At 46.0% G+C, this 25696-nt stretch overlaps 1 protein-coding gene across 9 annotated transcripts in view; it reads right to left on the bottom strand.

The window, feature by feature from the left end:
- LOC142370192 (receptor-type tyrosine-protein phosphatase mu-like) overlaps nucleotides 1-25696 on the bottom strand; it is a 198147-nt gene that overhangs the window by 20251 nt on the left and 152200 nt on the right. For 6 of the 9 annotated variants that reach the window (XM_075452655.1, XM_075452656.1, XM_075452658.1 and 3 more), the window contains 5 exons: nucleotides 21667-21779; nucleotides 19226-19300; nucleotides 12975-13001; nucleotides 6327-6517; nucleotides 397-484 (listed from right to left, as the gene is read on the bottom strand). In XM_075452655.1, the coding sequence (XP_075308770.1) occupies nucleotides 397-484; nucleotides 6327-6517; nucleotides 12975-13001; nucleotides 19226-19300; nucleotides 21667-21779 (494 nt within the window). The remainder of the gene's footprint in view (nucleotides 1-396; nucleotides 485-6326; nucleotides 6518-12974; nucleotides 13002-19225; nucleotides 19301-21666; nucleotides 21780-25696) is intronic. The other 3 variants (XM_075452657.1, XM_075452659.1, XM_075452663.1) reach the window with 1 other exon arrangement.

The following is a 25696-nucleotide window of genomic DNA, read 5'->3' as shown; positions in this document are numbered from 1 at the left end:
CCATCTAGAGGTCTACCTTTCCACCTAGGGGTCTACCTGCCCTCCTAGGGGTCTACCTGCCCTCCTAGGGGTCTACCTGCCCACCTAGGGGTCTACCTTTCCACCTAGGGGTCTACCTGCCCACCTAGTGTTCTAGCTGCCCACCTAGTGTTCTACCTGACCACCTAGTGTTCTACCTGCCCATCTAGAGGTCTACCTTTCCACCTAGGGGTCTACCTGCCCACCTAGTGTTCTACCTGACCACCTAGTGTTCTACCTGCCCATCTAGAGGTCTACCTTTCCACCTAGGGGTCTACCTGCCCTCCTAGGGGTCTACCTGCCCACCTAGGGGTCTACCTGCCCACCTAGTGTTCTAGCTGCCCGCCCCCAGAGGTGACACCGTGTGTGGGTACCTACAGGCGATGATGTTGCCGTAGCGATTCTTCATGCGGTTCTCGTCCTTTTTGGCCGAGTCCCACGGAGCCGACTGTCCTTCGAAGAAGCTCTGAGAACACAGAGAGAGAGAGAGTGGCGTTATGAGACGGCGTGCTGGGCACAGACACAACACTTCATCAGGCCCGACGGCGTTCGGACCACCAGAGACGGCGTTCGGACCGTCAGAGACGGCGTTCGGATCACCAGAGACGGCGTTCGGACCGTCAGAGACGGCGTTCGGACCACCAGAGACGGCGTTCGGACCGTCAGAGACGGCGTTCGGACCACCAGAGACAGCGTTCGGACCACCAGAGACGGCGTTCGGACCACCAGAGACGGCGTCTGACTGTCAGAGACGGCGTCTAACTGTCGGAGACGGCGTTCGGACCACCGGAGACGGCGTTCGGACCGTCAGAGACGGCGTTCGGACCACCAGAGACGGCGTCTGACTGTCAGAGACGGCGTTCGGACCACCGGAGACGGCGTCTGACTGTCAGAGACGGCGTCTAACTGTCGGAGACGGCGTTCGGACCACCGGAGACGGCGTCTGACTGTCAGAGACGGTGTTCGGATCACCGAAGACGGCGTCGGACCGTCAGAGACGGCGTTCGGACCACCGGAGACGGCGTTCGGACCGTCAGAGGTGGCTTCGGACCACCGGAGACGGCATCGGACCGTCAGAGGCGGCGTTCGGACCACCGGAGACGGCGTCGGACCGTCAGAGGCGGCGTTCGGACCACCGGAGACGGCGTCGGACCACCGGAGACGGCGTCGGACCGTCAGAGACGGCGTCTGACCGTCAGAGACGGCGTTCGGACCACCAGAGACGGCGTTCGGACCGTCAGAGACGGCGTTCAGACCACCAGAGACGGCGTTCGGACCACCAGAGACGGCGTTCGGACCACCAGAGACGGCGTCTGACTGTCAGAGACGGCGTCTGACTGTCAGAGACGGCGTTCGGACCACCGGAGACGGCGTCTGACTGTCAGAGACGGCGTCTGACCGTCGGAGACGGCGTTCGGACCACCGGAGACGGCGTCTGACTGTCAGAGACGGTGTTCGGATCACCGAAGACGGCGTCGGACCGTCAGAGACGGCGTTCGGACCACCGGAGACGGCGTTCGGACCGTCAGAGGTGGCTTCGGACCACCGGAGACGGCGTCGGACCGTCAGAGGCGGCGTTCGGACCACCAGAGACGGCGTTCGGACCGTCAGAGGTGGCTTCGGACCACCAGAGACGGCGTTCGGACCGTCAGAGACGGCGTTCAGACCACCAGAGACGGCGTTCGGACCACCAGAGACGGCGTTCGGACCACCAGAGACGGCGTTCGGACCACCAGAGACGGCGTCTGACTGTCAGAGACGGCGTCTGACTGTCAGAGACGGCGTTCGGACCACCGGAGACGGCGTCTGACTGTCAGAGACGGCGTCTGACCGTCGGAGACGGCGTTCGGACCACCGGAGACGGCGTCTGACTGTCAGAGACGGTGTTCGGATCACCGAAGACGGCGTCGGACCGTCAGAGACGGCGTTCGGACCACCGGAGACGGCGTTCGGACCGTCAGAGGTGGCTTCGGACCACCGGAGACGGCGTCGGACCGTCAGAGGCGGCGTTCGGACCGTCTCTGAGGGAGGAGCCAGCAGGATTGAATGTCACACATGATGTTTGTGCTGTTTCCATCTCTGTGGTCGTATCCTGTGTGTTTGCACGTGTGAGTGTGCATGTGATAGTGTGCACGTGAGTGTGTGCACCACGCTTTGATCCACAGCAGGTTCCTCCGTCGCTCATTAAAATGCCAGCAGACAGATACGTGTGTGTGTAACAGCTTCAGACATCCATCAAACTGCATCAACGACAACACACACACACACACACACACACACACGTGCACACACACACACACACACGTGCACACACACACACACACACACGTGCACACGTATGACTGACAGCGAGGAACAAAAGCAGGAAAAAATAAAACGGAGAAAAGAATGAAAGGAAGGAATGAATTAATGACTGCTGGCAGCAGCTGCCTCAGTGTGTGCACGTGTGTGTGTGTGTGTGTGTGCAAGTGTGCGTGCGTGTGCACGTGTGTGTGTGCACGTGTGTTGTCGTTTACCTGCTGAATCTGAAAAGGTTAAAGGTCACGACCTGCGTGTTGCTAACAGGCTGCAGGCAGAGCAGCACGCTGTGGAAAACATGATGTTTTCTGTCCTTTCTCTGTTCTTTAGGAAAGAGACAGAATTAGGTGTTCCTCTCATTTAGTTTAAGATAGTTTAATAACGTAGAAGAAAGCTACAAATGCTTATTATTAAAGCTAAAAACTGCTCATTATTAAAGCTAGAACTGCTTATTATTCATCATTGATAGAAGAGAATAAGAACAATCCCAGGTTTCTCTTCAGCGCTGTAGCCAGAGTCCGAGCTCTGTTGAGCCAGGTATACTAAAGAAGTATCTTTAGAACCTGATTTGTATTCAGACAGCTTCTGCCCAGTTGATCTCTCTGAACTGACAACAGCAATAGTCTTTTTACCCACAATGCACTGCTCTGTGACGCCAGGTGGCGAGCTCTGTTTCCAGAATCCTCCAACAGAAGGTTTTCCCTCTTTTTCTGTCTGTTTGTGATGTTTCAGAAGAGGTAAAGCGTGCCCACCCACAGCTCAAATATCTGGGTGCTGACCCTCTACAGGCTGCCAGGAGCCGGCCAATCAGAGGACAGAGGGCTTCTTAAAGAGACAGTGTCAGACAGGATGAACTCAGGCTGCAGGAAGAGGAAAAACTCTGTTTTTGACCTGTGAATGAGTCAGAGTTCATGTGGAGGAGAACCACAACACAGAGCTGGAAACGAGTCCTCTGCACTAAAACCTTCTTTAGTCATAAAGACGATAGAATATTCAGATGTTACTTCAGATGTCAGAGCCCAGAAAAGCAGGAAGGGTCCCTGTTCCCTCCTCATGGAGGTTTTCTGATGTGGTTTCCACCTAAAACTGTTTAATTCTGACCCCCAAACCGGCCCAAAGTGCAGCTGCTGACAGCTGCAGTGCTAATGAGTGTGTGTGATGCTACAAGCTAACAGAACGTTAAGAATCTGAGAACCAAGAAGGCGTCTTACCTCGTTAAGCTGTCCAATCAGATTAATTAGCAAAGCATGGAGGGGATCAGGAAATGAGAGTCAGTGGGGCTCAGCTGCTGGACCGATCACAGTCACTCAGTGTTAATAATCAGAATTACAACAGCAAACACCTGACGGAGTCACAGCTCTGATCAGTAACGTGCTCCCAGATAATCAGTGCATGTTTCAGATGTAAACACAAACAACTCATCATTTCAGCTGGAAAATCATCAGTGATCAATATCTGATCCTGTGGAGACACACCTGAGGCTGAAACCAGGAAACAAAGAGCGCATCAGCCGCTTCGTTTCCACAGAAGAAAGAAAGAGGAGGTTCTCTGTCCTGGCTTTTATGGAACGTGTTGCAGGTCTGAGACGCAGAAATTATGTTTTTTTATCTTCTTTTTGCTGCATTTTTCTGCAAACGAGCCGGTTTTAGCTTTCAGTTAGTTTTTAATCTAAAAGTTTCTTTGTTCTTCAGAGGCTCAGAAACTAAAAGGTTCCGGTTCAGAGACCCAGAGCCGAGCGGAACCGGGTCACAGACCGGACCTCCTGCCGTGGATGGAAACATCAGGCTGAGGAACCGCTAACTTTCTGCATATGGAGGGTGAAAACACACCGAGTGTGTGTGCTCAGTATGTATAATGGATTAGCCCTGAGGGCAGCCGCTAGCAGGCAGCCAGACCTGAGCTCACACACATACATTATGGATTCTGCCCTCAACTAATGGGCAAAAACAGGGAAGGCTTCGGTGTGTGCGTGTTCAGGTAAGTAACATCCATTAGCAACTTTTTCGTGATGGAAATGTGAAACACACACACCGTGTGTCTGCACAGAAACTCCAGCTGCTGAACATTATCGGCTTGTTTACCTTCTTTTTCCTCTTCCTCGTCCTGTTGAATGATCAGCTGAGTGTCCACATGCTAATGGATCTCATTGATCAGAGGCCTTTCTGCTGCCCCCCCCACCCCCCTACCTTCAGTTTACTACCTTCAGATCACTACGGTCAGTTCACTACATTCAGTTCACTAATCAGATTTGGCCCCACACAGCCCTTAACTTCTGAGGAAGCAAACAACCAACTCTCCAAACAAACATAGGATACGCGAGGCAGCCATGATAAATGCGACTTCACATATCTAAAATCCCAGTCTTAACTCTCAGCCCATCAGTTTTTGGCTGAGTGTTCAGTAGAGATAGCTAAGCTTACTTTGGGTTCCTAGGCGTCTCCACCTAGCTTATGCTAACTCCCCCTCATAGTTAGCTTGTTTCATTGGTTCCTCAGGAGGCATGCAAATTAAATTTAGTATTCAGTATAGATCTATAACTGACATTTGGGCCACCTGACCTCGCCTTTCTGAGGGTGAACATCTTATGGACATACTGATGAAGTAGCAGAGGGGGATTTTAGGTTAGCTAAAACACCAAACAGCTGCTGTGTAACCACAACAAATATGGAGGCAGAGCAGCTTCTTCTGGCTCTAAATAAAAAAATACGACCAGCAGCAAGTCTGAAACCTGAGCAACAACACGAGTCGTTTGGTTGTTCCCTCACATACAACCCATACGAGGGATTCTCATACAACAACTGTTTCCACTTTCAAAAAGTGCCAGAGGGGCCTGGACCAGGAGTCAGTCAGAACCAGGACATCCGGATGGGCAGACATGTTCTATTTAAGGACTTAAGTTCAAGCTTCACTCTTAGTTCATCACTTTCTGACCCCAAAGTTAACTCAGGGTTAGAAAAAGATCCGGTTGTAGTAGCCTAACAGGCTATGGTTCCTCAGAGCTCCTCAGAGGTGTAACAACCGTCCCTTGTATTTTGACAAACTCTAAGAACCAACTCTAAGCAGGAAAACTTGTTCCAGATCAACACAAACTCTTTGTTAGTCCAGATCTTAGATGCTCTTACGTTTAAAAATCCCATACCCTAAAGTCTTCAGTCTATCCTCTACAGTCCAGTATATTAGGTTTGTAAACTTAATTTTTAGATAGTTATATTACCATTAAAGGTTAAAAACAAAGTTCTTACAAGGAGCTTAGAGAGCTTATTAATTTAGGTTAGCAATGTTAGCCCATGTTGTGTTTTGCTAACTTGAGAAAGCCCCAAATGTTAGAAAACTGCATCAAGTTCATGCTAATCAGTGTTAGCATGTGATTAATGAACCAACGGGGCCTCGGTTGGGTTTATCTATAGATCAATTAAACTTTGTGACCTCCCTCAGATTTAGATTCCAGAACCAGAGTAGCATAAAGTCTGATCCAAGAGTCCGAATCTTTCAGAAAGTGAAACTGGTGACAGTAAGGTATGGCAGGAAGTTAGATGTTTCTCACCTCGTACTCCTCTTTAAAGCCATAGCCCTCATGTTTCTCAAGTCATAGCCCTCATGTTTCTCACCTCATACTCCTCTTTAAAGTCATAGCCCTCATGTTTCTCAAGTCATAGCCCTCATGTTTCTCAAGTCATAGCCCTCATGTTTCTCACCTCGTATTCCTCTTTGAAGCCATAGCCCTCATGTTTCTCACCTCGTACTCCTCTTTAAAGCCATAGCCCTCATGTTTCTCACCTCGTACTCCTCTTTAAAGCCATAGCCCTCATGTTTCTCACCTCGTACTCCTCTTTAAAGCCATAGCCCTCATGTTTCTCAAGTCATAGCCCTCATGTTTCTCACCTCGTATTCCTCTTTAAAGCCATAGCCCTCATGTTTCTCAAGTCATAGCCCTCATGTTTCTCACCTCGTACTCCTCTTTAAAGTCATAGCCCTCATGTTTCTCATCTCATAGCCCCCATGTTTCTCACCTCGTACTCCTCTTTAAAGCCATAGCCCTCGGCACACTTCATCTGGGTGATGTGCTGCAGCAGGTCGGCCACTCGGATGGCCGGATGCAGCTGACCCGTCTGGTAGGGCAGCGCCTCCCTTTCCGACTCGCGCTGCTTGTAGTGGGACTGGACCAGGCTGCTGGTCTCACTGGTCATGGTGTGACTGTCGTCTGGAGGAGGAAACAGAGAGGAGAGGCCGATCAGAGGCTGATCAGAGGCTGCACATGTGCAGAAAGGATGCGGCGCTGGAAAGCATGTTGGACCGGTACAAAGAATGAGAAGAAATTTGGCTTAATTCTGGACAGACTGGACGTCTCCAGCGTTGGGAGACATGGAAAGATGAACCAGTCTCTCTTTAGTTTAAGCGCTGGAGGCATGACATCAGGGGTGGAGCAGTGATTTTAAAAGTGGGGGTGTTCCAGGGGGGGCACATGAGCGCCACATCAAGCCCATAGACACGACACTGAAGTTGGCATCCGATTCGCAAATTAAATGGATGGGCATAAAGGGCCATTTCACTGCATTTTTGCATTCTGATCACCCCAAACTAGGTCCTGTATGGAAACTACAATAGTTAGACTGCTCAAATCTGGATATAATTATTCTAAAGAGGGTACAGAGTCTTTAAAACACATTGTATTTTGGTGCACTACGAGGGTGGGCAAACTGTTAATATAATACATCCATGGGGCAAACGGGTTTACCTTTGGAAAATGTGGGGGGACCCAGAACAAAGACTAAATTTAATTTAACGGTGCACACTGCTGTGGACAACAGCTGCATCCAGACAGTTTTCTTTATTTGTGTTTTCCAGCCTGATATAATTTACCTGAGCATTTAAAAAGAGGCTGAGTGATTTCAAAGAGGCAGCTAGAAACAGCAAACATGGCAGCAGTAGAGTATATTAATGGGTTTTTATCTATTCCTACAATAAGGAACGTGAATTACAGAAAGAAAACAGCCTTGGGGCTGTCCATCGCTGCCTGTTTGATTGGCTTTGATCATTTTATGGTTCATGAAATCGCTTTGAAAGTGATCCCAGCAATCTGACCACCAGTGCTGCATCTGTCTCTCTCTAACATCAATAAATCCGGTTGTTTCTGACTCATTCTGCCTCCAACGTCTGATACAGGTAACAGTTATCTCAGATAGGGGGACATCTTGGTTGGAATATTACCTAAAATGGTGTTTTTCTAAAATATCATGAAGGACAAACGTCCACATCCCATCGATTCTCTGCAGGAGTCCCCCAAGGCGCCGTACTGGGGCCCCCTTCTCTTTGTAATAAACACCACTTCCTTTGGCTGTTTAAACTCAGTCATACAGGCTTAAGCTCGTCTGTTTCTGCCATCCCTACTTGGTGGTTCCATGATGGTGAAACCATCAGATGCTATAAGAGCGGGGGGGGGCAGTTATCTGGAAGGGCAGTTATTACAACAAAATTCGAGGTGGACCGTTCTTAGAACGGCTCTGTCCGAATGCCGCTATTGTTACTTTTGTTTGTTATTTTGGCCTCTGCCTCTGTAAAATCTTTCGCTTGTAAAGAAATAGTGATGGGTTGTCAGATAGTTGTCCGACTTTAGTTTGAGGGCCAGGGCGGGAAAATCTATTTAAGTTCTTAAGTTGCGCTCCTTCCCCCCTCGATGGGACAGGACGTAACTTTACAGAATGAGCTTTAAATCTACATTATTTAATATTCAGATAAAATCTGATCTTCTTCCAGCTTTGTCAGTCCTCGTAATGGACGTAATGCTACTAAACTGGGCATAAATGTGTTAAAATGCAGGTAAAGTAGATCATAACATCCAGCGTGGAGATAAAAGACCAAATAGCCTGAGGAACATCTGAATCAGATGTGTGTTACTGAGAATAAAACCATACAAAGTCTGTCCAGAACTAAGTTTCTGTCCAATAACCTGGTCCACATCCACGTCTCCCACACTGTTACCACGACAACACAGATGAATGGCACACACAACACATCACGTGACATCGAATCACATGTCTGGAGAAATGATGATGACTTCTTTTCACACTGCTGCTATCCATCCCACATCGATAATCTGACAGTAAGAGTAAGGTTTCAGTCCCAGTTTACTTTACAGACCAGTTAAACTGGTTTAAACCCAGTACAGAATGGCCCAGGCACTGGTCAGGATCCAGTATGGGACAGAAAACACCAGTTTGGCCTCTGAACTGGTCCAGAAGTGGTCCAGGTTTCTTAGAGCTGCAGTGTGAAAAGAGCAGAGTTCAGAGTCCTGGAACAGAACAAACCTCTTTGGTAAACTGGTTCCTAAACTTCTGACCTTCAGATAAGCATCCAGGACTCTGACATGAACATTTCAGCAAAGACTCAGCGGACACACTTTCCACTACGCTCTCTAACTCTGTTCTTATTGGCTAGCCTGGGGGCTGACTGACCAATCAGAAACTTTCTATCCTAAAACAGCCCAACCAGTCAATGGCGAGGAGATGGGCGATGCGATGGAGGTTTGTGATTGGATAGATGGAGCAATCACTGTAACAAAAAACAGCAACCAATCAGAGGTAGGGTAGGCGCTAAAACCTGATTGGTTCCCGATGAAATGATGGGAGGGGCTGGGTTTGTGACATCAAAATGTAACAGAGGGCAAAAAAAAAATATCAGGCTTTGCCATACTAACTGATGACATCACAGTGGGTGGTGGGTGTGGCTCCATGCGTGGTGACAGACACCCCCCCCCATTATGAGCCCCCCGTTAAGCCCCAAATTTAACCACTTACCATTAATGGGCACTACACAGAGAAAGACAGAAGAGAAGAAGAAGAGAGGAGACACGAGATAAGCAACAACTTTAGCTTTGGCTTTAGCCAAGACTTAAGCTAGTCTACTGCTAACACACAGCTAGCATAAATCAAACACTGTAGGTAGCTCTGTTTTAACTGATGACAGCTAGCAGCAAGCGTCTGAGCTAACCTGGCTAACTTTGCTAACCTGGCTAACTGGACCCTGGGAGCAAGGTTTAGCAAATGTCAGCATGACTGCCCTGAAGACAGAGGAGAAATGGGATTTACGCAACAGTTTAGTTTTGGCGTTCTCCTTCAGTGACTCGGGCATTTAATTCAGTTCAATTCAATTTATTTATATAGCGCCAAAATCACAACAAAAATGATCTCAAGGCACTTCAAAGTTGAACTTTAACCAGAGATGGGACCAAGTCCCACATGTGCAAGTCTCAAGTAATTCTCAAGTCTTAGCTTTCAAGTCTCAAGTAATGTTTTCTTGGTCAAGTCAAGTCACCTTATTATTGCAATTTTACCTTCAGAATCTGATCTTAATAAAGTGAAAAGACAAAAAGATAAGTAACTGTCAGTAAACATCATTGGCCAATGTGTCCAACCTGTCCACCCCGTATCATATCAAGCTAACGGTAGCTAACTACCGACTAGGCTAACAGGATAATATTAGCTAATTTGATGAGCACTTACTGGTCAGAATGGATCTTCGAATGACGAACAAAGTTCGAAGTTATGCTAGATGCTTAACACTCAAGTTAAGTCAAGTGCCGAGTCTTTAACTTCCAAGTCCGAGTCGAGTCTCAAGTCTTTTATTTTTTGTCAAGTCAAGTCACAAGTCATCAAAACAGCGACTCAAGTCCAAGTCACAGTGACTTTGAGTCTCCATCTCTGCACTTTAACTAACCTAGAAGCATTTTTCAGAGCAGACGTTAGCGGGTTGTTGGACTTTAGCTGAAACCTGTGGCGTTTACTTTAACACAGGTAGGACAGGTATATGTGATACGTAAAAAAGGAGACATCTCCCATTTCAAACGAGAAAAAAACCCCAAAACAAACATAAACTTTCAGATAATGTCTCGGTACGACCTGTGGTAAGGGGCATCTGAACCATCCAATGTCTTATGTGGCGTTATGGTGGGATTTCTGTGATAAAAAGCTACAGTATGGCTGCAGTGATCTGACCCTGACGACCCGACACTAATGATTCCGTCCTGTTTTACACCCATCTGGACCACATTTGGCCTCCCAGATCCCCAAGTGGTTCCTGTTGCTTTTAGTTAGGTTCACTGTGTACAAAAATGTACTTTTGTGGGATTTTTTGGGGGATTTGTTGACCTATACATTTTTGGAATCAGCAGACCTTGGGGATTCCAAAAACCAATGTTGCCACTTGAACTTGGACCGAAAACAAAGTTTCAGTGCAATCTGTTGGTTTCCTTAGCTAGGAAATTGTTTTTGAATTGGCTCTATATGAACGAATTGGATTATTTTATGAATAATTATGATTACAATTAATTGAATTCCAATTGGCTTGAATTGGACTTTATTGTCTAAGTGCCTTGAGATGACATTTGTTGTATTTGGCGCTATATAAATAAAAATGAATTGAATTGAACAGACACCTGTATGGATACCATTTTGGAATTTCAAAACGGGCGCCATAAAATACAGAATTTCAGCTACCTTGGCCTCTAAACAACCTAAAAACTCAATTTAACATGCCAATCCTATGTTTTCTTGGTCAAGGAATCCAATGGTGACTTCAAAATTATGCTCAGAATCGTGCTGTGGTGCCCCCAAGGGGTGGGAAAGAAAATCGCTACCCTTCTTACTGCCCCCTCAAGTAACATACATCACTGATTCTTGAGAGTTGGGACAAAGCATGTCCCACATAGAAAAGTGAAATTTATATCAAAATTCAAGCAATTCATGAACCCTTTTAAAATCAGGAATAAACAGAGTAACAATTTCCTTTCCCACCCCTTGGGGGCGCCAGAGCACGATTCTGAGCATAATTTTGCCCTTGAGCAAGGCACCTAACCCCACATTGCTCCAGGGCCTGTAACCAATACCCTGTATCTAAATAGATGTAAGTCGCTTTGGATAAAAAGCGTCAGCTAAGTGTAATGTAATGTAAAAGTCACGTTTGGATTCCTTGACCAAGAAAACAAAGGATTGGCATGTTAAATTGAGTTTTTATAGGGTAATATTTTAAAATAATAGATATCACCATGAAACTTCCTCAGTTGATTATACAAGTATGAAAAAAAAATGTATTACAAGTTTTTAGAAATTTGTATGTTTAATTATGCAAATTATGCATTATCTCATTAAATATGTGCACATTTGCATATATTTCCGGAAGATAGATCTGAACATATGATAAAGCCAGGTGCAAAATTCTTTTTTCATTTTGTTTACACACAAAATTAAAAGAAAATTACAGAGGGATTTCAGGATATCTGCTTTTATTTCCTAGGAAATCAAAATAAACTGTCCATAGCCTAAAAAACATAATTTTAATTTATGTTTTGAAATAACACATATTGAAGGAGTAGACTGGCCCAAAATCAAAAAATTGACCACTGCATGAAAAATCGCTGTTTTTGCCCGCCGTGTCTCGCCTTAATGCAGAATCCCACTGGGTGTGAGGTTGGTCCCATGAGTGGTTCCCCTTTAATTAACTAATTTCACAAGTGATGCAGTCAGAACCCCAACAGGGAGCCAACCCATGTCCCCTGGGTGTTGGGCCTCACCGGTGTTGGGCCCATGGAAAGATGTCAGAGCAGTCTTACACAACCAAGTTCGGTCGGCTTTTCATCGAGAGCCTAAAACTGAAAATTTACAGAACCTTAATGTCTTTGAGGGTAATTTGAAGGTTTGTTTATGTGGTGGGTGTGGCTCCTTCTGCTGCTGTGTGACTGATTAATCAGCTGACCGAGTCGTTTCAAGCAAAAGTTTCCAGGTTTTTACCTAAATCTGACACAAGTGATGACAACAAGTCAGGATTTAATCCATCTTATTGATGGCAGTTCCAAACATAAAGTGAAAGTAACACAGATACCTCAACGGCCAGTGATCAATAAACTGTATTGATTTTATATCAACAGGAAAAAAATAAAATAAAATCAACAAATCCACGAGTATTTGAGACTTCCAAGAACCAAAACCAAGACGTTCAGAGTGTAAAGACCTCCAACTGCCTTCTCTGTTGTTTTTGTTTGTTTGTTAGTTTGTTTGTTGTTGTTTTCCTCCCCCCAGTCCACGTGGGCGTGTTGTGTCCATGCAGAGGTCGGAGGTCACAGACAGACGTGACATCAACACGACACGCAGGAATGTTGTGGATGCGGGGATGGAGTGAAGCCCACGGTCAATTTAAAAAACAAAAAAAAAAACCAAAACAACAAAACCAGGGTGAAAACCAAAACAAAAAAAGCTAAACAGAGATAAATTAATGTTATTCATAATTAAAAATAAATAAAAAACAAAACAAAAAACCAAATCTGAATAAAAAAAATAAGTTTATGTATTTCTAATAAATAGAAATAATTAAATCGTTGCAATTATATGTGAATTCAAGAAATATCTGAAACAAAAACTGGAAACTAAAAGCAAGACGACTGAAGGGTGACAAAAATAACCAAAAAGTTAAAAAAAAAGGTTTTAAAATCTTCAAAAATAAAAAAAAAGAACCAAAAGCAGCCGAACGAGAAGCAAGCAGGGATGGATGGAAGCCAGAATACCACTCTCTCTGTTCCCTCTTCTTTCACCTGTCTCACCTGGCTGTCTACTTCCTGTTTGTCTACCTGTGCACAGCAGTTTTCTGGAAACAAAAGAAAAGATTCTCACCCAGAATGGCTGTCGGCACGAAGGGATCTGCAGGACACGTCAGCAGCAGACAGATAGGCAGAAGGAAATACAGGTAAACAGATAGGTAGAGGGAAATATAGGTAAACAGAGAGGTAAACAGATAGGTAAAGGGAAATATAGGTAAACCGATAGGTAAACAGATAGGTAGAAGGAAATATAGGTAAGCAGACAGACAGGACACAGGAAAAAGAAAAGAAGATCATCTGACATTTCTGCTGGGCACACTGTAGGCTGACTGTAGGCTGAATGTCGGCTGAATGTAGGCTGAATGTAGGCTGAATGTAGGCTGAATTCCGGCTGAATGTCGGCTGAATGTAGGCTGAATGTAGGCTGACTGTAGGCTGAATTCCGGCTGAATGTCGGCTGAATGTCGGCTGAATGTGGGCTGAGTGTAGGCTGAATGTCGGCTGAATGTGGGCTGAGTGTAGGCTGAATGTCGGCTGAATGTCGGCTGAATGTGGGCTGACTGTAGGCTGAATGTGGGTTAAATGTAGGCTGAATGTCGGCTGAATGTCGGCTGAATGTCGGCTGAATGTGGGCTGAATGTCGGCTGAATGTATGCTGACTGTAGGCTGAATGTAGGCTGAATGTAGGCTGAATGTCGGATGAATGTCGGCTGACTGTGGGCTGAATGTGGGCTGACTGTAGGCTGAATGTAGGCTGAATGTAGGCTGAATGTAGGCTGAATGTTGGCTGAATGTATGCTGAATGTTGGCTGACTGTAGGCTGAATGTAGGCTGAATGTAGGCTGAATGTAGGTTGAATGTAGGCTGAATGTATGCTGACTGTAGGCTGAATGTAGGCTGAATGTCGGCTGAATGTCGGCTGACTGTGGGCTGAATGTAGGCTGAATGTGGGCTGACTGTAGGCTGACTGTAGGCTGAATGTAGGCTGAATGTCGGCTGAATGTCGGCTGACTGTGGGCTGAATGTAGGCTGAATGTGGGCTGACTGTAGGCTGACTGTAGGCTGAATGTGGGCTGACTGTAGGCTGACTGTAGGCTGAATGTAGGCTGACTGTAGGCTGAATTTGGGCTGACTGTAGGCTGACTGTAGGCTGAATGTAGGCTGAATGTAGGCTGACTGTAGGCTGAATGTGGGCTGACTGTAGGCTGACTGTAGGCTGAATGTAGGCTGAATTCCGGCTGACTGTGGGCTGAATGTAGGCTGAATGTCGGCTGAATGTAGGCTGACTGTAGGCTGAATGTGGGCTGACTGTAGGCTGACTGTAGGCTGAATGTCGGCTGAATGTAGGCTGACTGTAGGCTGAATGTCGGCTGAATGTAGGCTGACTGTAGGCTGACTGTAGGCTGAATTCCGGCTGAATGTAGGCTGAATGTATGCTGAATGTCGGCTGAATGTAGGCTGACTGTAGGCTGAATGTAGGCTGACTGTGGGCTGAATGTAGGCTGAATGTCTGCTGAATGTAGGCTGACTGTAGGCTGAATGTGGGCTGACTGTAGGCTGAATGTCGGCTGAATGTAGGCTGACTGTAGGCTGACTGTAGGCTGAATGTCGGCTGAATGTAGGCTGACTGTGGGCTGAATGTAGGCTGAATGTAGGCTGACTGTAGGCTGAATGTGGGCTGACTGTAGGCTGAATGTCGGCTGAATGTAGGCTGACTGTAGGCTGAATGTGGGCTGAATGTGGGCTGAATGTAGGCTGAATGTAGGCTGACTGTAGGCTGAATGTGGGCTGAATGTAGGCTGAATGTAGGCTGAATTCCGGCTGACTGTAGGCTGAATTCCGGCTGACTGTAGGCTGAATGCAGGCTGAATGTAGGCTGACTGTAGGCTGAATGTAGAATGAATTCCGGCTGAATGTCGGCTGAATGTCAGCTGACTGTAAGCTGAATGTCGGCTGACTGTAGGCTGAATGTCGGCTGAATGTGGGCTGACTGTAGGCTGACTGTAGGCTGAATGTAGGCTGAATGTGGGCTGAATGCGGGCTGAATGTAGGCTGAATGCGGGCTGAATGCAGGCTGACTGTAGGCTGAATGCAGGCTGATTGTAGGCTGAATGTAGGCTGAATGTAGGCTGACTGTAGGCTGACTGTAGGCTGAATGTAGGCTGAATGCGGGCTGAATGTAGGCTGAATGTAGGCTAAATGCAGACTGACTGTAGGCTGAATGTAGGCTGAATGTAGGCTGACTGTAGGCTGACTGTAGGCTGAATGTAGGCTGACTGTAGGCTGCATGTGGGCTGAATGTCGGCTGAATGTAGGCTGAATGTGGGCTGACTGTAGGCTGAATGTAGGCTGAATGTAGGCTGAATGTAGACTGACTGTAGGCTGAATGTAGGCTGAATGTAGACTGACTGTAGGCTGAATGTAGGCTGAATTCCGGCTGAATTCCGGCTGAATGTAGGCTGAATTCCGGCTGAATTCCGGCTGAATGTCGGCTGAATGTCGGCTGAATTCCGGCTGAATGCAGGCTGAATGTAGGCTGAATGTAGGCTGACTGTAGGCTGAATGTAGGCTGAATGTAGGCTGAATGTAGGCTGACTGTAGGCTGAATGTGGGCTGACTGTAGGCTGACTGTAGGCTGAATGTAGGCTGAATTCCGGCTGACTGTGGGCTGAATGTAGGCTGAATGTCGGCTGAATGTGGGCTGACTGTAGGCTGACTGTAGGCTGACTGTAGGCTGAATTCCGGCTGACTGTGGGCTGAATGTAGGCTGAATGTCGGCTGAATGTAGGCTGACTGTAGGCTGAATGTGGGCTGACTGTAGGCTGACTGTAGGCTGAATGTCGGCTGAATGTAGGCTGACTGTAGGCTGAATGTCGGCTGAATGTAGGCTGACTGTAGGCTGAATTCCGGCTGAATGTAGGCTGAATGTATGCTGAATGTCGGCTGAATGTAGGCTGACTGTAGGCTGAATTCCGGCTGACTGTGGGCTGAATGTAGGCTGAATGTCTGCTGAATGTAGGCTGACTGTAGGCTGAATGTGAGCTGACTGTAGGCTGACTGTAGGCTGAATGTCGGCTGAATGTAGGCTGACTGTAGGCTGAATGTCGGCTGAATGTAGGCTGACTGTAGGCTGACTGTAGGCTGAATGTCGGCTGAATGTCGGCTGACTGTGGGCTGAATGTAGGCTGAATGTCGGCTGAATGTAGGCTGACTGTAGGCTGAATGTAGGCTGACTGTAGGCTGAATGTGGGCTGAATGTAGGCTGAATGTAGGCTGAATTCCGGCTGACTGTAGGCTGAATTCCGACTGACTGTAGGCTGAATGTAGGCTGACTGTAGGCTGAATGTAGAATGAATTCCGGCTGAATGTCGGCTGAATGTCAGCTGACTGTAAGCTGAATGTCGGCTGACTGTAGGCTGACTGTAGGCTGAATGTCGGCTGAATGTGGGCTGACTGTAGGCTGACTGTAGGCTGAATGTAGGCTGAATGTGGGCTGAATGTGGGCTGAATGCGGGCTGAATGTAGGCTGAATGCGGGCTGAATGCAGGCTGACTGTAGGCTGAATGCAGGCTGACTGTAGGCTGAATGTAGGCTGAATGTAGGCTGAATGCGGGCTGAATGCAGGCTGACTGTAGGCTGAATGTCGGCTGACTGTAGGCTGACTGTAGGCTGAATGTAGGCTGAATGCGGGCTGAATGTAGGCTGAATGTAGGCTGAATGCAGACTGACTGTAGGCTGAATGTAGGCTGAATGTAGGCTGACTGTAGGCTGACTGTAGGCTGACTGTAGGCTGAATGTAGGCTGACTGTAGGCTGACTGTAAGCTGAATGTGGGCTGACTGTAGGCTGACTGTAGGCTGCATGTGGGCTGAATGTCGGCTGAATGTAGGCTGAATGTGGGCTGACTGTAGGCTGAATGTAGGCTGAATGTAGGCTGAATGTAGGCTGAATGTAGACTGACTGTAGGCTGAATGTAGGCTGAATGTAGACTGACTGTAGGCTGAATGTAGACTGACTGTAGGCTGAATGTAGGCTGAATGTAGGCTGAATTCCGGCTGAATTCCGGCTGAATGTCGGCTGAATGTCGGCTGAATTCCGGCTGAATGCAGGCTGAATGTAGGCTGAATGTAGGCTGACTGTAGGCTGAATGTAGGCTGAATGTCGGCTGATTGTCGGCTGACTGTGGGCTGAATGTGGGCTGAATGTAGGCTGAATGTAGGCTGAATGTAGGCTGAATGTAGGCTGAATGTAGGCTGACTGTGGGCTGACTGTAGGCTGAATTCTGGCTGAATGTCAGCTGAATGTCGGCTGACTGTAAGCTGACTGTAGGCTGAATGTAGGCTGACTGTAGGCTGAATGTAGGCTGAATGTAGGCTGACTGTAGGCTGAATGTAGGCTGAATGTAGGCTGACTGTAGGCTGAATGTGGGCTGAATGTAGGCTGAATGTGGGCTGAATGTAGGCTGAATGTAGGCTGAATGTAGGCTGAATGTAGGCTGACTGTAAGCTGACTGTAGGCTGAATGTAGGCTGACTGTAGGCTGAATGTAGGCTGAATGTAGGCTGACTGTAGGCTGACTGTAGGCTGAATGTAGGCTGACTGTAGGCTGAATGTAGGCTGAATGTCGGCTGACTGTAAGCTGACTGTAGGCTGAATGTAGGCTGAATGTAGGCTGACTGTAGGCTGAATGTCGGCTGAATGTCGGCTGACTGTAAGCTGACTGTAGGCTGAATGTAGGCTGACTGTAGGCTGAATGTAGGCTGAATGTAGGCTGAATGTAGGCTGACTGTAGGCTGAATGTCGGCTGAATGTGGGCTGACTGTAGGCTGACTGTAGGCTGAATGTAGGCTGACTGTAGGCTGAATTTGGGCTGACTGTAGGCTGACTGTAGGCTGAATGTAGGCTGAATGTAGGCTGACTGTAGGCTGAATGTGGGCTGACTGTAGGCTGAATGTAGGCTGAATGTCGGCTGACTGTAAGCTGACTGTAGGCTGAATGTAGGCTGAATGTAGGCTGACTGTAGGCTGAATGTCGGCTGAATGTCGGCTGACTGTAAGCTGACTGTAGGCTGAATGTAGGCTGACTGTAGGCTGAATGTAGGCTGAATGTAGGCTGAATGTAGGCTGACTGTAGGCTGAATGTCGGCTGAATGTCGGCTGACTGTAAGCTGACTGTAGGCTGAATGTAGGCTGAATGTAGGCTGACTGTAGGCTGAATGTCGGCTGACTGTAAGCTGACTGTAGGCTGAATGTAGGCTGAATGTAGGCTGACTGTAGGCTGAATGTCGGCTGAATGTCGGCTGACTGTAAGCTGACTGTAGGCTGAATGTAGGCTGAATGTAGGCTGACTGTAGGCTGAATGTAGGCTGACTGTAGGCTGAATGTCGGCTGAATGTCGGCTGACTGTAAGCTGACTGTAGGCTGAATGTAGGCTGAATGTAGGCTGACTGTAGGCTGAATGTAGGCTGACTGTAGGCTGAATGTCGGCTGAATGTCGGCTGACTGTAAGCTGAATGTAGGCTGACTGTAGGCTGAATGTAGGCTGAATGTAGGCTGAATGTAGGCTGAATGTAGGCTGACTGTAGGCTGAATGTCGGCTGAATGTCGGCTGACTGTAAGCTGACTGTAGGCTGAATGTAGGCTGACTGTAGGCTGAATGTAGGCTGAATGTAGGCTGACTGTAGGCTGAATGTAGGCTGAATGTAGGCTGACTGTAGGCTGAATGTGGGCTGAATGTAGGCTGAATGTAGGCTGAATGTAGGCTGAATGTAGGCTGACTGTGGGCTGACTGTAGGCTGAATTCTGGCTGAATGTCGGCTGAATGTCGGCTGACTGTAAGCTGACTGTAGGCTGAATGTAGGCTGACTGTAGGCTGAATGTAGGCTGAATGTAGGCTGAATGTAGGCTGACTGTCGGCTGACTGTAAGCTGACTGTAGGCTGAATGTAGGCTGACTGTAGGCTGACTGTAGGCTGAATGTAGGCTGACTGTAGGCTGAATGTAGGCTGAATGTAGGCTGAATGTCGGCTGAATGTCGGCTGACTGTAAGCTGACTGTAGGCTGAATGTAGGCTGAATGTAGGCTGACTGTACGCTGAATGTAGGCTGAATGTAGGCTGAATGTAGGCTGAATGCCGGCTGAAAGCAGTGCAGAGTCAGCTGTTGGTGTTTTGGTGAAAACTTGAGTCAGACTGAGACGAATAACGACATTTTATTCTCCACAGAAACTGAACCAACCGAGTCACGCCCTGATAGGGCGCTCCACAACAGGCCCCGCCCCCCACACCAGGTGATGTGTCCACTGTCAGTGTGAGAGTGTGATGGTGTACCTGGGTAGTAGGAGTTGGGGATGGAGGTGCTGATGGTGTTTGTCTTCAGGGTGAAGGAGGACGGAGACGACACACCTGCACAGAAAAAGCACAACCAGTTCCAGATGTGTAAGGATGCCATGATGGAGGACCAACTTCCCACCTCTGGACCCTCACACGCCATGATGGAGGACTAACTTTCCACCTCTGGACCCTCAGACGCCATGATGGAGGACTAACTTTCCACCTCTGGACTCTCAGACGCCATGATGGAGGACTAACTTTCCACCTCTGGACCCTCAGACGTCATGATGGAGGACTAACTTTCCACCTCTGGACCCTCAGACGCCATGATGGAGGACTAACTTTCCACCTCTGGATTCTCAGACGCCATGATGGAGGACTAACTTTCCACCTCTGGACCCTCAGACATCTGAATAACTAACTGCTGGTCTGAGCATCTCAGAGCCGCTGAAGCTCTTTGTGAGGCTCTGACATTAAACCAAATAACTCATCGAATATGGAACATCTGTGATCGTTGTCATCTCTTCACAGAGGAAGTCGTTTGACATGAAATCTGCACTGCAAAAAATAGGGGTCTTCAAACAAGATAAAAAACACTAAAACTAAGGGAAAAGGTACTCAAAACAAGTGAAAAAAATCTGTCCATGCAGCAAGATAATTTGACTTGGCGAGATTTCTTAAATTAAGATTGTAGGAGTCTGGTTTCTAGATTTAACAAAGGCAGTTTTGTGAACAAACATTTGTCATATGCTTAAAATCCAAGGAATAAAGTGTGTTTTCAGATGTTTTCTGTGTGACTCTTGAATCAAGCACGTTGAGTTTGTTATTGAATCTCAAAACAAGATTTATTTTGGTGAGACTTTGGAGGAGAAACGTAATACATCTTATTTTAAGTGTTAATCGTCTCATTTTATGATTCCCTGCCTGTTTGAGACAAAAAAAAGTAAAGTTTTGCTTGATATAAGATTATACTGTTAAGTTGAAGACTTAAAATAAGAAACTAATTCTTAAAACAAGAAAAAACATCTAGCATTTCTAAATGTAAGGTTTTTTTTCTTGGTAAGAACCAAATAATTTGCAGTGTGTTAGGAAAATGACCTGAAAACGTATGTTTCAGGTCTTTGTTTTCCCCGCTTTGCTTCCTTCTGAAGCACACAGACCGAAGCAGGAAGCAGAGAGAGGCAGAAGAAGACAATAAGATGGAGAATGAACGAGCAGAAAGAGACAGCGAGCAGCTGAGAGGGGGAGAGCGCCTCGGGGAAGGTCGACTCCTCCGTCCTCTGCACCTCCATCAGCATCCCTCCATCATCCGGCTCCGTCCCCTCCGGCTGAGACTCTGACAGGCCGTCACTTCATGATAAAACATTCGCTCATATGACCCGCAGCCTGTCTTCTGCTGCTGAATATTAAAGCTGTAAAAGCTGCTGCATGAGACAAACGTCCAGCCGGGAGACGCAGCCGTCCGTCTGTGCTTCAGAGTAACCGACAAACGAGTCCATTAAAGGAGGACAGAAGATGCTTCTCATCCTGACTTCAGATTTCTCACGTCCTGACTTCAGATTTCTCACGTCCTGACTTCAGGTTTCTCACGTCCTGAATTCAGATTTCTCACGTCCTGACTTCAGATTTCTCACGTCCTGACTTCAGATTTCTCACGTCCTGACTTCAGATTTCTCACGTCCTGACTTCAGATTTCTCACGTCCTGACTTCTGATTTCTCACGTCCTGACTTCTGATTTCTCACGTCCTGACTTCTGATTTCTCACGTCCTGACTTCAGATTTCTCACGTCCTGACTTCAGATTTCTCACGTCCTGACTTCAGATTTCTCACGTCCTGACTTCAGATTTCTCACGTCCTGACTTCAGATTTCTCACGTCCTGACTTCAGATTTCTCACGTCCTGACTTCAGATTTCTCACGTCCTGACTTCAGATTTCTCACGTCCTGACTTCAGATTTCTCACGTCCTGAATTCAGATTTCTCACGTCCTGACTTCAGATTTCTCACGTCCTGACTTCAGGTTTCTCACGTCCTGACTTCAGATTTCTAACGTCCTGACTTCTGATTTCTCACGTCCTGACTTCAGATTTCTCACGTCCTGACTTCTGATTTCTCACGTCCTGACTTCTGATTTCTCACGTCCTGACTTCTGATTTCTCACGTCCTGACTTCTGATTTCTCACGTCCTGTCTTCAGATTTCTAACGTCCTGACTTCTGATTTCTCACGTCCTGACTTCTGATTTCTCACGTCCTGACTTCTGATTTCTCACGTCCTGACTTCAGATTTCTCACGTCCTGACTTGTCATGTCACATTTCACATCGTGAACACATTAAAACAAAAGTTCAGTTAATCTCTGACCCTCCTCTTCCTCCTTCATCCCTGTCACATGTGTGCATGTGCATGTGTGTACGTGTGCATGTGTGCGTGCACTCACTGCGCCCGTTCAGCGTGTGCGTGTCCACCACGGTGGTGTGCTGGGAGTTGTTGACCATCAGAGTCATTTCCTGCCTGGAGCTCAGAGTTTCCTTCCTCTTCTTTGCCAGCTTCCTGTGAGACAGAACCAGCAGACATGAGTTCAGTTTCCTCTCCATGCTGTCCTGATACCTGCTGACAGACTCTGAGGGAAACCTCTGAACCAGGTGAAAACAGCAGATAACTGGATGGAGACGCTGGTTGTTTTCAGAGTTTGTTTCCTGTACTAAAACCTGGTAAAACTGAGAACTTAAACAGAAACTAAAAACGTAGCAGGTACATGATATCCCTGTTCATGGTGAAGAGACGCTCAGTGTTAAAGTGTCTCTCAGATACACCTTTAAGCCCTCAGGTGTGTGTTTTAGGCATTTATCCAGAGGACTGCTCTTTATCTAAGGAAAGGAAAATGGTCGACCTTTGTTTACTGCATTATGCTGGAAGAATGTCGGTCGCCCCTCTTTTACCCGCTAACTTAAATAACTGAACATGGAGTTTATCTCCTGAGAAACTGACCTATATGGTTAGAAATAAGGCTTCTGAATTTTATGATATTTGGAAGATATTTCTGGAACTGTTGAAAATGATTTAATTTGTTGTTGGGAGTGCAAGCTGTAACCTACATTTTGAATCCTTTTTTAATTTATTATTATTATTATTATTATTATTATTATTTTATTTAATTATTTATTTTTATCATTTTCATTATGTCATATTATTTCACAGTAATTTGCTGACTAATTACTGCGGTTTTAATGCATCTTGTTTAATCATTTAATTATTATTTTCTTTACTGCCATATGTTTTGGATGTTGTTACATTAACATGAAAAACCAATATGTATATACCAATATATATAATATGTTTAAAAAGGAAAAAAAAAGAGATGCAAGCCGATGTCAGAAATGTGTTCTATATAGTCTCTTTAGTGTTTTATGTTCCCCATAATTTTCCTTGATGGAGAAATTATCCAGGTTCTTAACGCCCAATGTGACATATGTCACATTACAGATCTCTGACAGTGGGGGGTGGTATTTTGAAAGAAATGTGGTCTATTTAGTCTGTGTTAGGACCCCCTTCATTTTCATTTAAGTAGAAATGGGTCAGAGTTCTTATGAGTTAAACTGTGGTTTATAGAGAATTACTTGGAGAAATGAGGATCTGAGCCATTTAATCCAAAACAGAGAAGAAATGAGACCAGAGGAGTGACCGGTGAAACAACCAGAGAAGAAGAAACACAATAAAACAGGAAGTAACCAGGAAGCAAATCCACCACAAACTGAAGCCTGTTCGTAGGCGTCTTTAAGGCGGTAAGACTAATTATGTTGAAGAATTGATCCAGTTCTCATTTCTTTACATTTTGACTTTCCAAAAATCTTTGAAACTAAAGTTGTTAAAGCCGTTCGGGTGACTTTAACCGACTGTTTTCAGGACAAAGAAAGGTCTTTAAAGGTGGAGCTGGGGGGTTCACTCGCTGTGAAGCTGGGGCAGTTATGGAGTTTCTCAGCTCGTGCACAGAGTGGTAAATGAGGCATTAGTTTCTTAAGGTGGAATGACAGCCCGAGTTTGTTCGATGAGTCGTAACTAAAGCGGAGAGCCGAGGAGCAGACTGAGCTCGTCAATTACAGAATTAGTTTACTTTTGAAATTCATGGTCCTTAAAAACAACTCGGGCTTCAGGTCGCTGCATCGTTATTCTTCTTCTTCCTTTAATATTTAGCTTTAACTCGAGTTTAAAGGCGGATTCTTTCACTCAGAAGCCGCCTGGCTACAGATTTTAATCAGTTTAGTTTCTGTTCCTCAGACTGATTCTGCAGCATCTTTCTCTGACATCTGGGCGGATTCGTGGAGGCTTTTTCTCTCTGATAAACTCTGTGTTTCTCTCGGTGTGTTGCATAAGCTCTGCAGAGCAAAAACAATCTTTAAAAACATCCTTTCATCCTCTCATCCGTCCATCGTCTGTTTCTCCACTCAGTCCATGTTTTTCTCTTTCTATTCTGAGAGTCTGAAGAAAGAAAAATCCATTTGTCCGATTGCTCACATTCACACAGACTCGCACTCGCTGCAAAGTTTAACCCTGACCTGAAAACTGCAGAAATATATAAATAACTGTGAAAACCAGGCTTTTAAACATCAGTGAAAGCTGCAGCGTGCACGTTGGGGTTAAGATGGAGGACTGTGAAAGTGCCCCGAGGCGAGGTGCTGCCCTCCTCCCCCTCATGTCTCCGTCTTCTTTTTCTGTGGTTCAGTCAAACCGTAAAAACCTGCAGCGTTTCTTCTTCTGTGATTCAGACCTGAGCGCACCAACAACAACACAAACTAATTTTCTACTGTCGACACATGTCTGGACAGAAAATACGTCCACATGTTCCAGCTGCTGAGAGACGGAAATGTGACGACTGCTGAAAGGGACTCAGTAAAAACAAGTAAACAAAGAGACACAACATGGACACAAAGAGAAACAACAAGTAAACAAAAAGACACGACAAGTAAACAAAGAGACACAACATGGACACAAAGAGACACAACAAGTACACAAAGAGAAACAACAAGTAAACAAAAAGACACAACAAGTAAATAAAAAGACACGACAAGTAAACAAAGAGAGACAACATGGTCAGAAAGAGACAAAACAAGTAAACAAAGAAACACAACATGTAAACAAAGAGACACAACAAGTCAACAAAAAGACACAACAAGTAAACAAAGAGAAACAACATGGACACAAAGAAACACAACATGGTAACAAATAAACAAAACAAGCAAACAAAGAAAGAAACACAACAAGTAAAGAAATAAACAAACAAGCAAACAAAAAGAAACAACAAGTAAACAAAGAGACACAACAAGTAAACAAAAAGACAACATGGACACAAAGAAACACTGTTTATGTAACATGTTTTTCAGGGTAACATTTTTTCTGCGATATGTTTTTGGAGTAACAGCATTCATTTATTTATTTATTTATTTATTTTATTCCATTTCTGGTGGAAATAAAATGTGTTGAGTTTCTCTGCAGAGTTAATGATTTTCTCTTTGTGTCTTCTCCTTTCCCACAGAGCTGAACTCTCTGACCTTTGACCCCGACACACACACACACCTCCACCCATTAAGACGAGTGAATGGAGAGAGAGAGCCGCAGATAACCTCGCTTACCCAGCACACTGCAGCTGAAAAGCTTTTATATGAAACCCGCCTGAATTCAAGGGAAACCCACTCCGAGTGTAGGTGTGTGTAGGTGTGTGTGTCACATCATCAGCCAGGTGTCAGAGGTTGATTTATTTAACAACACTCAACATGAATGCACACACACACACACGTGTCGAGGCTAATCTATGCTAATCTAATGAGCGACGGCACAATGCTGTTACTGGTAATGGATGTTAGAGTGTGTGTGTGTGTGTGTGTGCACTGAAGCAGGGTTAATAGAATTAGCCGGCTGTAATAAACCTGTCTGATCGAATGATCTTTACAACCACACACACACACACACACACACACACACACACACACACACACACACAGCAGCTCCGCCCTGATGCTTGTGAGGTTCGGTCTGTAAAACACGATTTAAACGAGTAGCTAACCTGAACGTCCTGCGTTTGGTTGACATGACAAACGTCTCAAACGAGGAGCTCCGATCTGAGATCAGTTTCATTCACAGAAATAAAACTGGGCTTTTTAAAGCGGCTGAGCAGCTGAATCTCTGCCTGAAATCTACATCCATACATCATGAATGGTTTAACTATTGTTGATATATCTTTATAAACTCCTACAGATTTCAGATTAATTCAAACTTCCAACAATAACTTAAAACAATCAAAGAACCAAACATGAATCCAGTCTGTCACCAACTCAGTGATGGAAACCCAAGAGCTACATCTCAGACTCTGCGGGCCTCAGTCAGCATGTTAAAGGTTAAAGGTCACCCCAAGGTCAGAAACCCAAGAGCTACATCTCAGACTCTGCGGGCCTCAGTTAGCATGTTAAAGGTTA

This window comes from Odontesthes bonariensis, chromosome 20 (genome assembly GCF_027942865.1).
Source record: "Odontesthes bonariensis isolate fOdoBon6 chromosome 20, fOdoBon6.hap1, whole genome shotgun sequence".
Classification (NCBI taxonomy): domain Eukaryota; kingdom Metazoa; phylum Chordata; class Actinopteri; order Atheriniformes; family Atherinopsidae; genus Odontesthes; species Odontesthes bonariensis.
This window is presented reverse-complemented; position numbering and strand designations above follow the sequence as displayed.